Source organism: Bombus impatiens, unplaced genomic scaffold (genome assembly GCF_000188095.3).
Source record: "Bombus impatiens unplaced genomic scaffold, BIMP_2.2 scf_0089, whole genome shotgun sequence".
Lineage (NCBI taxonomy): Eukaryota > Metazoa > Arthropoda > Insecta > Hymenoptera > Apidae > Bombus > Bombus impatiens.
In genome coordinates this window covers 567,007-580,256 of record NT_176508.1, presented here as the reverse complement: position 1 = coordinate 580,256, position 13,250 = coordinate 567,007, and the positions used below count along the sequence as shown (strand labels likewise).

The following is a 13,250-nucleotide window of genomic DNA, read 5'->3' as shown; positions in this document are numbered from 1 at the left end:
AAAGAAAAAAAAAAAAAAAAAAAAAAATAGTAGAAGAGAAAGTATTCAATATCAAAAATTGTATAAATATATAGATAATAAATAACGATAGAGTGATGGTGAGATAAAATTCTCATTAGTATAAATCAAATTCATGTTGCCAATTTATATACGTTGTGCCCACAAATTACCGTTGTTATCTACTTTAATTTTTACCCGCTCTTCCTGAGTCATATGACGAGTCTCAGACTCATCGACAGAGTCTGTTCCTCGGCCTTCTTGTGACTCGGCCTTCTGCTCTGTTTCTTCTTCTTCCATGACACCCTCGCTCTTCGTTTGCAGCATGAAAACATCTTTACCTACATATCTATTCTACGAAACCTACTCACCCGAACACTGTTTAATTTTAAATTTGTATAATGTATTCACGAAGCTTATTGTGTATTTCTATCTCATTCGCATATATTTTTGTTCTCCTTATTTTTAATATATGTATATATTGCCAACTAAAAAACTGTCGATCGTGTATATATGCTGATCATCTAAAATGTGCCGTGAACATATGGGCATTTAGCTTTTCGGCAAACATGTAAAGAACGAGTGGATATGGAGACACAAATCTTCGTAAATTTAGGTTCAACTAGAACTTAGAGAACGGTAACATGTTAAATCGGTCGAGGTGCGGTGCTAATTAACGGTAGCAAATCCCAATTAAAAGTGGCATGCTCCAAAACACTATTCTTAAAATCTTCCCCCTGTCGCAACGTATATCGATGGAGCATTAATATTATTTTAATAAAACAAGCGATTCACAAATGAATTATCTTCATCGATAGCTATACTTATACTCTGTACTTGTACTTCGACATACAGTCTTTACTGCTATATCGCGCGCCAAAAGATCATCTACCAAATTTGCGCATGCATTTTACTCGCTGCGTCTGTAAGCTCCAATAAAGAAAAAAAGATTTGCTGAAATTATCGCATATATCTAAAGTATAACATCGATCGCTAATTACATTCCAAAATATCGATTATTGGAATTACCAAGCTAGCTAGCATACGTAAAGCATGCCTGAAGGATTTGTTACCGCTAATTAATGTCAATAACGTTTTGTCGGAAACAACTGAATGCCCTTTTCCATAATATGTGACTCTTTTTCCGTATAGTAGATACGATTCTTGTAATTGCATGCAGAATGTAATATTATAAAACTCACCTTCTCGCCGTATTCAGGGTCAATGGCCATCATTTCCCTGAGAGTCCTCAACACCTTTACACATAATTTTTCTTCCTTTTCTTCGAGTAGCTTTTCCGTATGTTTGATTAATCTGAACGGTAGAAAAACGATCAAGGATTATTATTGATGATTTACATTACAATATATCTAAAACGATACTTCAATATAGGTAAGATAATGGATTAGACAAAGCTTGAGATGGTATAAAGCGATAATTTACCTTTTGATGAAGCCACCATTCTCGCAACGTTTTCTAGCGTCACTCGCTGCTGGGAACAGTAATTCTGGCCGATAGAGTATATCCACTAACAAAGATAATTCAGACTGAACTAGTGGTTTCAATTGTTCTTCCAATAACGATACTATGTCTTGTAAACCTTCTATGATACTTCGATCCAAACGCATTAGCTAAATAAAAATACATCATTCCGTAATAATTACATAGTACACATAAATATTTCGTTTCTATGATGCATTTACTCCTGTTATTCTATCTTATGTATAATATTCGTCCGTAATTTTATGCTACTTACAAACTAATATTAACTAATATGCTACGCTAGAGCACTATAGGTGTAGTAAGCTAATACACTATCAGGATTTTATGAGTGACTTTTACCTGATCTTTACTATCTTCCTCACAAATTAAGTCACTCTACATATCCAAAGATCACATCAATTATAAATCGATTACGAAAGGTTTAACGTTTATTAGAGAAATTAGTCAAACATAAAGTAATTGCTTTTTGACAAAAATTACCTGACTTTGTGTACGTTCTATCTTTGGTTGTTTCGCAGCTTGAAGCCATTTACTTGTTTGTCTACTAAGCATCGCTGCCTTATTGAACATGGAAGCAACTTGGCTCTCCAAATCTGTTGGAATGGCTATGCCTCTTCCTTTAGCTGATAATTTAAATAAATTGTATTTTTTGTTTTATAAAATGGATACAAAGAAAAATTGTAAATGTAATATTAAGAGCAATCTAAATAAGCTTACCTACGTCTGATAATGTTCTTATACAATTTTCGACATTAAATCTTTGACCAGCATTTAGCCACCCACACTGTGAGACTTTAAAAGCCGCATGAAGTAATTGAACGAATATAGGTTGTCGTGTCTGTTTTAAAAAAGAAGTGTTTAATGCCTTTTAATAATTAGTCAAACATAAAGTAATTGCTTTTTGACAAAAATTACCTGACTTTGTGTACGTTCTATCTTTGGTTGTTTCGCAGCTTGAAGCCATTTACTTGTTTGTCTACTAAGCATCGCTGCCTTATTGAACATGGAAGCAACTTGGCTCTCCAAATCTGTTGGAATGGCTATGCCTCTTCCTTTAGCTGATAATTTAAATAAATTGTATTTTTTGTTTTATAAAATGGATACAAAGAAAAATTGTAAATGTAATATTAAGAGCAATCTAAATAAGCTTACCTACGTCTGATAATGTTCTTATACAATTTTCGACATTAAATCTTTGACCAGCATTTAGCCACCCACACTGTGAGACTTTAAAAGCCGCATGAAGTAATTGAACGAATATAGGTTGTCGTGTCTGTTTTAAAAAAGAAGTGTTTAATGCCTTTTAATATTGTCAACAGTTTTATAAATGTATATATATATATATATATATATATATAGTTATATATAAAAGGAATATATGTATTATTAAAATTTTTGTTACAATTTATATCTAAATAAGATCTTAATATGTGAAGCATCTTTCATTGAAAATTCCAATTTAGACAGCAAAGATGCATTCGTTATAAATTCGTGATATAATAAAATTACTATTATTATTCGAATTGTTTTTCGTACGTAATATAACACACTCATTGCCAAGCTCCAATAGAGAAAAAGTTCCATATAATGTATTAAACCACAGATTCATGCTGCGTGAAGTGCAAAAGAATAGATACAGAAGAGTACTCCAAATAAAATAAATGATTTATGGCTAGTACTTATTGTTAGAAGAACAGATACAGCAAGCTTGTTCGTCGAAGACAGTGAATGTGTTAGTACAATTGTCCAGAGATATATATTAAAGTTTCTATTTACAACATTTAAATTTAGAAATTTGAAAACCACCGTGACATCGATGAAGCACATATCTGTACTTATATTTTTCAAATTCCCTTAATACGTGCTGTTATTCATTTACAAAGAGATACGCCTATTTACAACAAAAGTATTTATGAATGATAAAACTTCTCAGGTTAATTTATACTATTCAATGAATTATATATATGTAGTGAAAAATGATTTTCTTCGTTTTAAATGTCAACAGTATCCATATTAGTATTGCAAAGTGTATTTACAATTGCTCATAAATTGAGTGAGCGTTTCTTTCAATTTTGGTACTCACATAGCCAGTAACATTAGTATCAGTAATCCGGTCACTTTCCTTGATGCTCCAATAAAGTCTAGCCTCGTGGAGATGTTTCTATTAGTAAATCAACCCACCACCATATAGACCCAGCACCCAGACCCAGTAAACCAATGTTGATGAGTCAAAGAAGGCCAGGTGTTGCATGCCAAAAACACAGAACATGCCGCTGATGCAATCACCAGTTACCAAGCACACATCAAAAAATATATTAACGCTGTAGTTATCGACTTATATTACTCTGGCTTACCAGTATAGGCAAACAAGTATACCAAAAAAAAAAGATATATATATACCATGGAGCGTTAAATAAAACAAATTAAATTATATAAATAAATACTAATGCTTCCATAAGTTTGTGATATGTACTTGGCTTTTCTAAATAAACCTAAAATTAATGTGTTTGTCATGCAAAGCAAGAAATTATCAGATAAATTAAGTGACAGAATAACTGCACAGGCTTTTGCTCATAATTATTTCATATGTTAAGATTATGTTATTTGTAGATATACTATATGCCTGTATATTTCATTACGCTTATACTTTAAATATGTATTTGAAAATTCAATTTTCTTAGAGATATTTTTACATGATACCACTATATACTTTGAATTTACTATGATACAATATAACTTTTAAGTTCAAATTATTACGTTAGTTCTAGCAGCCCATATCTTTTTCGAAAAATTACCTCCATTATGACGTACTGCAGTTAAGTAATGAAACATAATAAATATTAAATGTAAAGTATCTAAGTATATAGCGAATTAATTATATAAACCATACTTATATATAAATACAATCGAAATATTAGAAAGTAATAATATTTTATCAATTTAATACAAATATAATATCTCATTGTGCAAATAGTCGAAAGAATCGAAATATTGGCTGTACAATCTGAAATGTAATATAAATGGATATAATCACAGATAAATCTTTTTTACGTAAGAAAATGATAAAACATAACATAGAATAAAAGAAATGCTTTTGTGCTGTTATTAAAATGATATAGACACATGTGGTAAGAAATAATGTGTTTTTGCTTGTTAATTCCTTATATCCGAATAAATTATTGTGCTTAACAGATTGAAGTGCCATTAAATAAATACCAATATTAATTAGGAAATTCGTGTGAAAAGTTTTGTAAATAACAAAGATGAATAATTCCTTTCAATTTAACACTTAAGCCAATTAGATTTCGTTAAAATTGTATTTATAGACACAGTACCGAGAAATAACGAAAACCAGAAAGTTCACTTAAAATTATTGAAATAGACGAATACAATACCTGTACTGTAGTACTTTGATCTGAAAATGGACTGCTAAAGAACGTTGTAATGATATTCATTAGGCAACCTGTCACATAATTTTCCAGAGCTGTGTCAGCGTGTTCACGATCGTGTGTGGCTGTTGCTATAATTCCCATGTCTACAATGAAAGACTTTTCGAACAACGACCACATATGATTTGACGTGTAAATTTCTTTCATTTCGACTTCCGTGTCAATGTAACAATGATTCAGGAAATTAATATATGCTTCCTTTACCTATAAATAAACCGTTAAAACAATTACCTGTAATTTTGCAAATACAATTTCTCCAGAAATAATTATGAATAAACTTACTTCAGGTATGCAATCTGAATGCGACACCATAACAACGATATCGTCTAGTGGTAAAAGACTGTGACATTTAATTTCCGTATTAACATTTTTACCCATTGTACAGCAAGCTAATAACTTAACCAATTCTACGTGGTATCTAAAATATATACATATATATTAATATAAGATATAACACATAATTTACTACCTTATTATATTTCTTAAATGAATTACTTGAGTGGACTACTTTCGTCCATCCGATGTCGTTCAGATCGCATCATTTCCACAAAATGATTGAAAGAAGCTCGATCGTTATAAAAAACCAAAACGTCCTCGCCTGCTTGAACCAACTACGACGAAAAGCGCAATTAATTCGTATATTTTTAAAAGATCTAAGTTTAAAGATTTAAGATTTACTCGCCAATACGAGTACCACTTACTTCTTGCATTACCATTTCCTGGCATTTCCTAATAAATTGATTCTCAGCTTTTACTATCGTTTGAAGAAATTTCAAATATTGTACATGTTTCCCATGAGTTTCTATGCAATGCACAAAATGCTGTATCACCTTGGCATTTACTTCATTGCACAAAGTCGAATTGTCTTGAAAAATGCTACATACTGTTTGAGCTTCGCGTATACCAGGATTTAAAAACAAATCCAATTGCTTATGTAAAAGAACTTGATTCTGTTGATTTCCTAAGCAAAAGTTCTGTAGAAAATCGTGCGCCAGTCGCATCAACTCGTTCATTCTGACGTCCTCCTTCGCGTCAAACGGAACTTGCAACAAGTCTAGGACGACCGTATGTACTCCGACGTTGCGTAAAAGTCTTTGCTCGTGTTTTCGTGGTTTTATTTGACCACCTATCGTTTGAATGCATAACTTGTTCATTCGAATTAGGATCTGTTGTATCTTTTTATATTCCTCCGCTTGGTCTGCGTGCAATGGCGGACCAATGTCTAAATCTATCGCAGATCCTACAATTATAAATAATTTCTACGTTAGAAAGAATATTATATTTTATTCCTATATTTCTATACATATTTCTATATTCTTTTTCCAATATCTTTTTCTATATTTCTACATTCCTATACTCTTATACGCCATATCCTATATTATTTCTTTACTTTTTTAATGACTCCATATGTAAGATTATCAGGAATACCTTTTTTATCCGATGTAGACAATTGAGGCGGAGCTTTTCGAGGAGTAGCTCCATCATCTTCTTCCTCTTTACTCTTCTTCTTTTTATTACCATGTTCCTCCGATGCTTTAGATTTGTAAACCCAAAGTTCCGATTTCTCAACCGACTGTCGTAAAACATCTAAGTCGGATTTTATTTGTTTATAGGATTCAACGTCGCTATCGGAAACCAAAAGTTGCACCTATTCGCAATAATTTAATAAATCTTTCTTGTTTCTTTTCTCCCCCTGTTAATGATTCTATCGTAATTTCACGCATAACGTACTTGTTTAAATGCTTGTAAAACTTCTTGTCTTTGGCTAAAGTGTCTGAAAAGCAAATGTAACGCTCCGGAAACTAACGGTGGATAATCGTGCATAGCCAAATGTAACAAAACACGTAGAAATGTTCGGCCACCTTGGCCATCTAGATCCAACGCCACACATTCCTCGCTAAATAGAATAATTTATGAAATATCCTAATATGTAGTGAAAGAACTGAAAAACATAGATGATAAATTACCTGCTACCAAATATACCCTCTGCTTGTGTGCCTATTAATTCTAAATCGATAGTTTTCTGACCAAGACTCAAGTCACCGGAAGCTCTTTCAGTTTCATCAAACTCTTGCTTGAAGATGCTCAGCAAACAAGAAATCCTGTAGTCCAATCGAACATCGAGTATGAATTGTAAAATTTCGATTATTTTCAGCTTCGTGTCCATTACTAGAGGATATTCTTTTTTCAAAAGTGGTTTTGGTCTAGGAGATGAACTGCCTGCCAATACTTGACCAGCTGGACCCAGTGTTAAGCTCGTCATTACTGCGCCCATGTCTCCAATACATCTCAATACTCCACCTTCCGCTAACAAATGTTACAAGCAATTTTAAACCTGTTCTTAATTCGTTAAATATATAATTTTTTAATTACTTCTACATGAATTTGCAAAGAAATTATTTCAAGCGAGGTATTAGAGATTAAATATAGCAAATAGTTACGTTATCAGAATCATAATTATCATTAATAAAAATATTTATGTTTACGAATACAGAATGACAAAAATGGAAAACATCAAAGGAAATTACTGGACGAAACAAGCAACGAAGGTTATAGAGCAACATGCATGAACGAAAAATTGTATTAAAAAAATTGAATCGTAACTATTTCAAGTCGTCATTAAATCACAATTATATATTACCTATGTCCTTAGAATCCACAGAATCAGCTTTAGGAGTTTTCAACATTGGTTAGTTAATTATATATGACATATATTAGAATTTGTGCATGTTCAGTATATGTATTTGTTTAATATAATATTTTTTTTAGTTTATGTCAAAGCATATGGATACTGGAGGATTGAAATAAATAAAAATATGAATTATTTATTTTGCACTAGACATTTACATAGTGTCAATGGAAGAGATACAGTGGTTGGTTCTATGGTGTACAAAAAGGACACAATTATCGGGAAGTAATAATACTGTACAAGGAGCGTTATGTTCAAGCGTTGTTAATTGTGAGTAGGGTAAATAAAAAATAATTTTTTAAACACTTACAATCAATGTCACCAGTCGGAATTTTTCCATCAGCTACATCGTTTTCTGAGATACAGTCCAAAATACTGAGCAACGTTTTCGTTAATCTCAAAAGATCGCTGAAGCTGTAGAAACCGAAATAAATTAAATCGCGTGCCAATTTGACGACCTAAAACATTATTAAAGTAACATTAAACGATAATGATTATTTGGCGAATAAAATATGCTCAATATATTTTTTCAAATGTCTTACTTCGAACGTAAGTTTATTCTGTTCTTGATCCGCAAAAGACCACATCTTTGCCACAACATTACACAAATAATCTTCCACAAACATTATAGTTGCGCTAAACTTGGCGCGCACGCCTTCCTTATTTTGATCCCGCATCCTGTTTGCATCGTAACTAAAAGCAGACAATACATTTCATAAATGTTTCAAAATATTATACATTCGCATATTACGTATGCACATAATTTTGCATTCTATTCACGTACTCATTAATGCTCATTTTCGAAGGAATTTCAGACCAAAGTCGGGCGTATTTAACTGGTGTCACTTGCTCTTGCGGATCTCTGTCAACGTGAAGATGTAACATAAGTCGACAAAATGAGGCGCGTAATTCATATGGCACCGTTTCGTCCTCCATACACCTGAATATTTCATTGAAACGTTTTTTATATCCGATAATAAATTAAATAGTAATCACAAAATATTTTATCTGTACTTACTTGAGTATAAGACCGATGTCCAAATGTGGTGATAAGTTATTTAACGCCAAATACTGTCTATTTAGACACATATTGCTGAAGAGATTTAATTGATGTCTATAATAGTCTAATATGGCTGCGTCTTGAACGTTGCCTATCTTTGCTGCTCTTGATAACTCGTTTAAAGACATTGTCTTCTATATAGATTATTAAACGTTTTAAATATTTTAAATAGACTTTATATCTATATAAAAATAAATATACAACTTATGTAACGATACTAACCATCCCATTATTCCATACAAGAAAAACTTCATACTCTTCCATCACAGTTATTCGTGGTTCATCATTCTCCTGTTTCTCGTCTAACTCTTCGACTTCAACCTGAGTTTTCGTCATCCTGAAGAAATTTATTATATGAAATCGATATAGATGAAATCACGGCTGTTAATGAACGAAGTCTACCTTACCTAGTTTCTAACAATATATCTTTATTCTTTTCGCTTAGTACGCTTTTACAAATTAATTCTTGTGTTACGGCAATCGCTTTTCTGTTAGAAATACATAAATCTGATAAATAATCTAAGAATCTGGACTCCCAATTGTGCATATTTTTTCTCACAAGTCCCACGAAAGTTTCAATTTCCGCTGCCGTGATATGCTTTTCTAATAATTTCCTATTATTGTGTAACAATGCGGTGATAGTATCTTCCGCCAAAATATCGTACCCAATTTGCTTTTGCATGAAAGCAAAGTGTTTCGCGATATATTCCTGCGTTGTGAGGTACATTAATTAGTGTATCTCGAATAGACACGCATAATTAAACGTGAGATCACATCTAAATATACTATACCTGGTTTTTCCGATAATCTTGTTGAGATAATCTAAGTATTCGGTAACATAAACGAAACATATATTTGTACGGCGCGTGTCGTGGATCATTCAATTCTTCTATTCTAAGAAATGGTCCCTCACCTTCCGCAGACTCTAAGAATGGAGCCTACAAATAAAACTTTAGAAGAGTTACGCGTCCAAGAATTATAATATTCGTACTATCTTCCTTCGTTAAAATGTCCTATCTAACATCTCGGAAGCGAAGAAAATTGAAGTTTTATCGTTTCCTTTCGCGTCATCTTCAACTCAATTAAAAATATTTAGTTATTTCGTAACAAAGCGTGTAATATAAATTTTATCTAACTGAAAAAGTAAAAGACGCGGAAAATTTCAAATACTTAAATATATCTCGAAAAAAAAACGTTAGATAGGAGATTTTAAATAACAAAGGAAGTATATTTAACAATATTTAACAATTTTACCTGAAGTATCTTAAATAATTGACCAAGTATGTATTGCTCTCGCAATAACTTTTGCCGGTCCCTGACAGCATTGGTAACGATTAAATCTAAAGCTTCGGATTTATTCTGCTCGTTCTCTAAGCCAGCTATAAAATATACTATATCCTGCAATAAACTTGTCACGGCTCTTCTTTCATTGTGCGAGATCGTACCCTTTTCCAGTTTACCACTAATTGACGCTAACACTTTGCATGCGTCATTCGCAAAATCGAGATCTCGCACCTCGACTGGCGACACTGACCTCAGTGCAAACGCCTCTTTATCTTCTTTATTGATTGCACAACCCACCTTGCGATATCATTACAATTTAGACAAGCGATTTTTTTTTTTTAAAGAATGGAAAATAGGGCAGATTGCATTATATGTATATACTGTTGACCAAAATTTTAGAATCAATACGTGTCTCGCGTAATTCAAGAATTAAAGAAAGAAAAGTCAGGTAGTTTAGGAAATTATTTAGTCAAAAATATAAAATTTAACAAGTACAGAAAATTATCATTAATATCTGTAACATTAACTTCCTATTAATAACATAATTAGCATAATATATGATAAGTCAGAACGTTATTTTAAACTTTTAACTGACAGTGTATACATTGCAATCAGTTTCATTTAAAAGTACCTTTGACATAACAGGTTTTTCGTCATCCTTATCGATTGGTACACTGGTCGAGTGAACCCAGGTGTTCGTACATATATGATGTAACCTGACGAACGATGATTGTGGGACCAAACTGTCGCCTCTCGTTAACGTAGTCGGATCCAATTCGAATAAGGAACTTATTTCGTTACTGTGTGGTACTGATACTAATCTATATACCGGCCCAGGTGGATCTATAAACCACACGATCTATATCACGATTATATTTAGAACTGTATGAACCACGTATGTTATAAACGTTTATTGTATAACTGTGCAAGGCTTCTCTACTATTACAACATGCGGGGAAATGTAATAACATTATGTATACATTCCCTGAAGACTGTCGTCGATTCTATTTTACACATAAATATCTATCTTACCACGCTTGCCTTTTGTGGTCTCACGTGGTTCGTCGGTGTCAATTTCTGCGGCCAAATATTGTCCCGTCGCCAAATGTTTGAATCGGAACAGGGAGTTCCAATGACCTGCTCCTCCTCTGCAAGGATCGTGCTGAACGACCTGTAGAAAAGATTATTAAAATGCTTGAAAACCTGTCAATATTGCATACATATATTCTCTAATAAAAAATAATTTTCTATTATTACTATATTTCTATACCTTTCGAATCATCGGTAGCAGAAATAGTATTATTATTAAATAAACTAACAATAAGGTATGAAAGAATCTAACCCTGACATGTTGTAGCATAGATCAAATCGTCAATGTATTCATCAATGCATCGTTACGAGGCAAGATCAGTTGCGATTCAAGCTTACTATTTACTAATTAGTTCTTTGCTTATTAATTCCTACGCCGATAATTTCTTGTACGTTTATTTTGATTTCTTAATAAATAATTTATTAATTCTTTATTTATTCCAAGATCTAACACTCGCTACACCAATTGAAGGCCGTCCAATACTAACAATATGTAAGTACTAAGCACCAAGGATTTATACGCTAGGTTCCCTGAACGCATAATATATTAATCAGACGATAATTTTCTTACCTCAACCTCCCACAAAGCTTTACTACTCGTAGCTGCAGTGGCGCTAGTTCTACCAGTAGTCCTGAGAAATACATGTTGCTTCTTCTTGTACTCGTCCATTGTAAGAAACTTCTCTTGTTCCGCGTGAAACAGACGAACGACATCGCCACCCTTTAAAATTTCCTCTTGGTTCTCCCTATGCTCCATAAATAACGTTACTTTCCAGGACGTAGCCGCATTCACTACGTTCACTTCCTTGCAACCGGGATTATCGCTCAATTCGTAATTGGCGGCCACATGCAGACCTTGTCTTCCGGCGTTCACTGGTTCCAAAATCACTTTGTCACCGACGACTACGCTATCGCCATCGCTACGCAGTTTGTAGAAAGGCATTATGTAGAGCCAGGAGCCCTCGTTGCCGTTCGCGTCCAGGTACACCCTCATCGCGTTCTTCTCGAGTAGCGCCGGAAGTCTCTTGTTCACCGTCAGGAATTTATTGGATTTCAGATGCAATAGCTAGAAGAGAGACGTACTTCGATCTATAAAGGATACTGCTATATTTAAAAGAATAATATTTATGTAATACAGAATTATTATTTGCAGAACTTTCAACGTTATTATTTGGAATTCCAAAGGCATCGTAAATTGAATTTGCTTTCTATAGAAATCTGTAGAATTTGGAAATTGGGTATTGGAGATATTTTATAAATGGAAATTTGAAATATTTCAGAAGCTTATTTCGAAATAGCACTGAACGATTATTTATTTATTATTGTTACTTAGGATTCAGGAAAGTATTATTTAAAATTACATAGTAATGGTAAAATAGAATTTTCTAGCTATAGAAATTTTATGATCAACTATTAAAATGATAGTTGAGTGCAATTATTTACTATATTATCGCACACAGAATCTGGAATATTATTATTTAAACGATTACATAAATATTTTAAACTAGAATATTGTTTTCCATAACTATAGTACCATACAATTTTTAGATAATCATACCAGAGTACTCTATTATTACCTAGTAATATGGCAATTAATTGAAATAGAAGCTATCGAAAGGCAAGAGCAAAATTCTATTATCGTTCGATCCACAGGAGAAAAAAGAATGAAAATGAAGCACGGAGCGCTAAAATAAGAAGCAGGACGTCAATCACACTGGCCGGTATATTAACTTTCAAGTCTATCATAATTCCCACACATGGAAGGAATAAAGCAGCTCGATAGATCGACAAAGACCCGATGTTATACGTTATTGCATCACGTTAAGTAGACGTCTAACGACGTTCATAGACACTCGCTCGCACGCCAGGAGACGATATATTTCGCCTCCACGTATAATACATTTAGCGACCATCACTTCGCCTATATAACGTTGTTCCCCCTAGTTGTTGACGCTAAAAGCACCGCGAATGGGATTAATAATTCGATCATACACTTAAAACAACACGCAATCGCGAGTCGAAAGCCAAAACGAAATTCAGTGTTTAGATAATGCACTGCATCTTGACGATGCTTTCCGCGATAGTTTCATGCGACACGGATATCACGAAAGGAAGCTAATTCTGTTAATTGGCGACTGGTTATCGTTTTGTGTTGTTTTTTTTTTTTTTTTTTTTTTCT

At 33.0% G+C, this 13,250-nt stretch overlaps 1 protein-coding gene across 14 annotated transcripts in view; it reads right to left on the bottom strand.

Moving 5' to 3' along the window:
* The window catches only part of LOC100747875 (inositol 1,4,5-trisphosphate receptor), a 47,959-nt gene that overhangs the window by 7,016 nt on the left and 27,693 nt on the right, over window positions 1–13,250 (bottom strand). For 2 of the 14 annotated variants that reach the window (XM_033324951.1, XM_033324950.1), the window contains 27 exons: window positions 11,643–12,137; window positions 11,015–11,153; window positions 10,614–10,825; window positions 9,953–10,279; window positions 9,490–9,636; window positions 9,106–9,407; window positions 8,921–9,035; window positions 8,657–8,832; window positions 8,423–8,578; window positions 8,181–8,331; window positions 7,949–8,096; window positions 7,591–7,617; window positions 6,917–7,256; window positions 6,681–6,846; window positions 6,378–6,597; window positions 5,651–6,189; window positions 5,445–5,560; window positions 5,232–5,367; window positions 4,896–5,153; window positions 4,296–4,310; window positions 3,584–3,661; window positions 2,653–2,773; window positions 2,416–2,558; window positions 1,840–1,875; window positions 1,441–1,628; window positions 1,200–1,311; window positions 196–309 (listed from right to left, as the gene is read on the bottom strand). In XM_033324951.1, the coding sequence (XP_033180842.1) occupies window positions 196–309; window positions 1,200–1,311; window positions 1,441–1,628; window positions 1,840–1,875; window positions 2,416–2,558; window positions 2,653–2,773; window positions 3,584–3,661; window positions 4,296–4,310; window positions 4,896–5,153; window positions 5,232–5,367; window positions 5,445–5,560; window positions 5,651–6,189; window positions 6,378–6,597; window positions 6,681–6,846; window positions 6,917–7,256; window positions 7,591–7,617; window positions 7,949–8,096; window positions 8,181–8,331; window positions 8,423–8,578; window positions 8,657–8,832; window positions 8,921–9,035; window positions 9,106–9,407; window positions 9,490–9,636; window positions 9,953–10,279; window positions 10,614–10,825; window positions 11,015–11,153; window positions 11,643–12,137 (4,977 nt within the window). The remainder of the gene's footprint in view (window positions 1–195; window positions 310–1,199; window positions 1,312–1,440; window positions 1,629–1,839; window positions 1,876–2,415; window positions 2,559–2,652; window positions 2,774–3,583; window positions 3,662–4,295; window positions 4,311–4,895; window positions 5,154–5,231; window positions 5,368–5,444; window positions 5,561–5,650; window positions 6,190–6,377; window positions 6,598–6,680; window positions 6,847–6,916; window positions 7,257–7,590; window positions 7,618–7,948; window positions 8,097–8,180; window positions 8,332–8,422; window positions 8,579–8,656; window positions 8,833–8,920; window positions 9,036–9,105; window positions 9,408–9,489; window positions 9,637–9,952; window positions 10,280–10,613; window positions 10,826–11,014; window positions 11,154–11,642; window positions 12,138–13,250) is intronic. The other 12 variants (XM_033324952.1, XM_033324956.1, XM_024372626.2 and 9 more) reach the window with 12 other exon arrangements.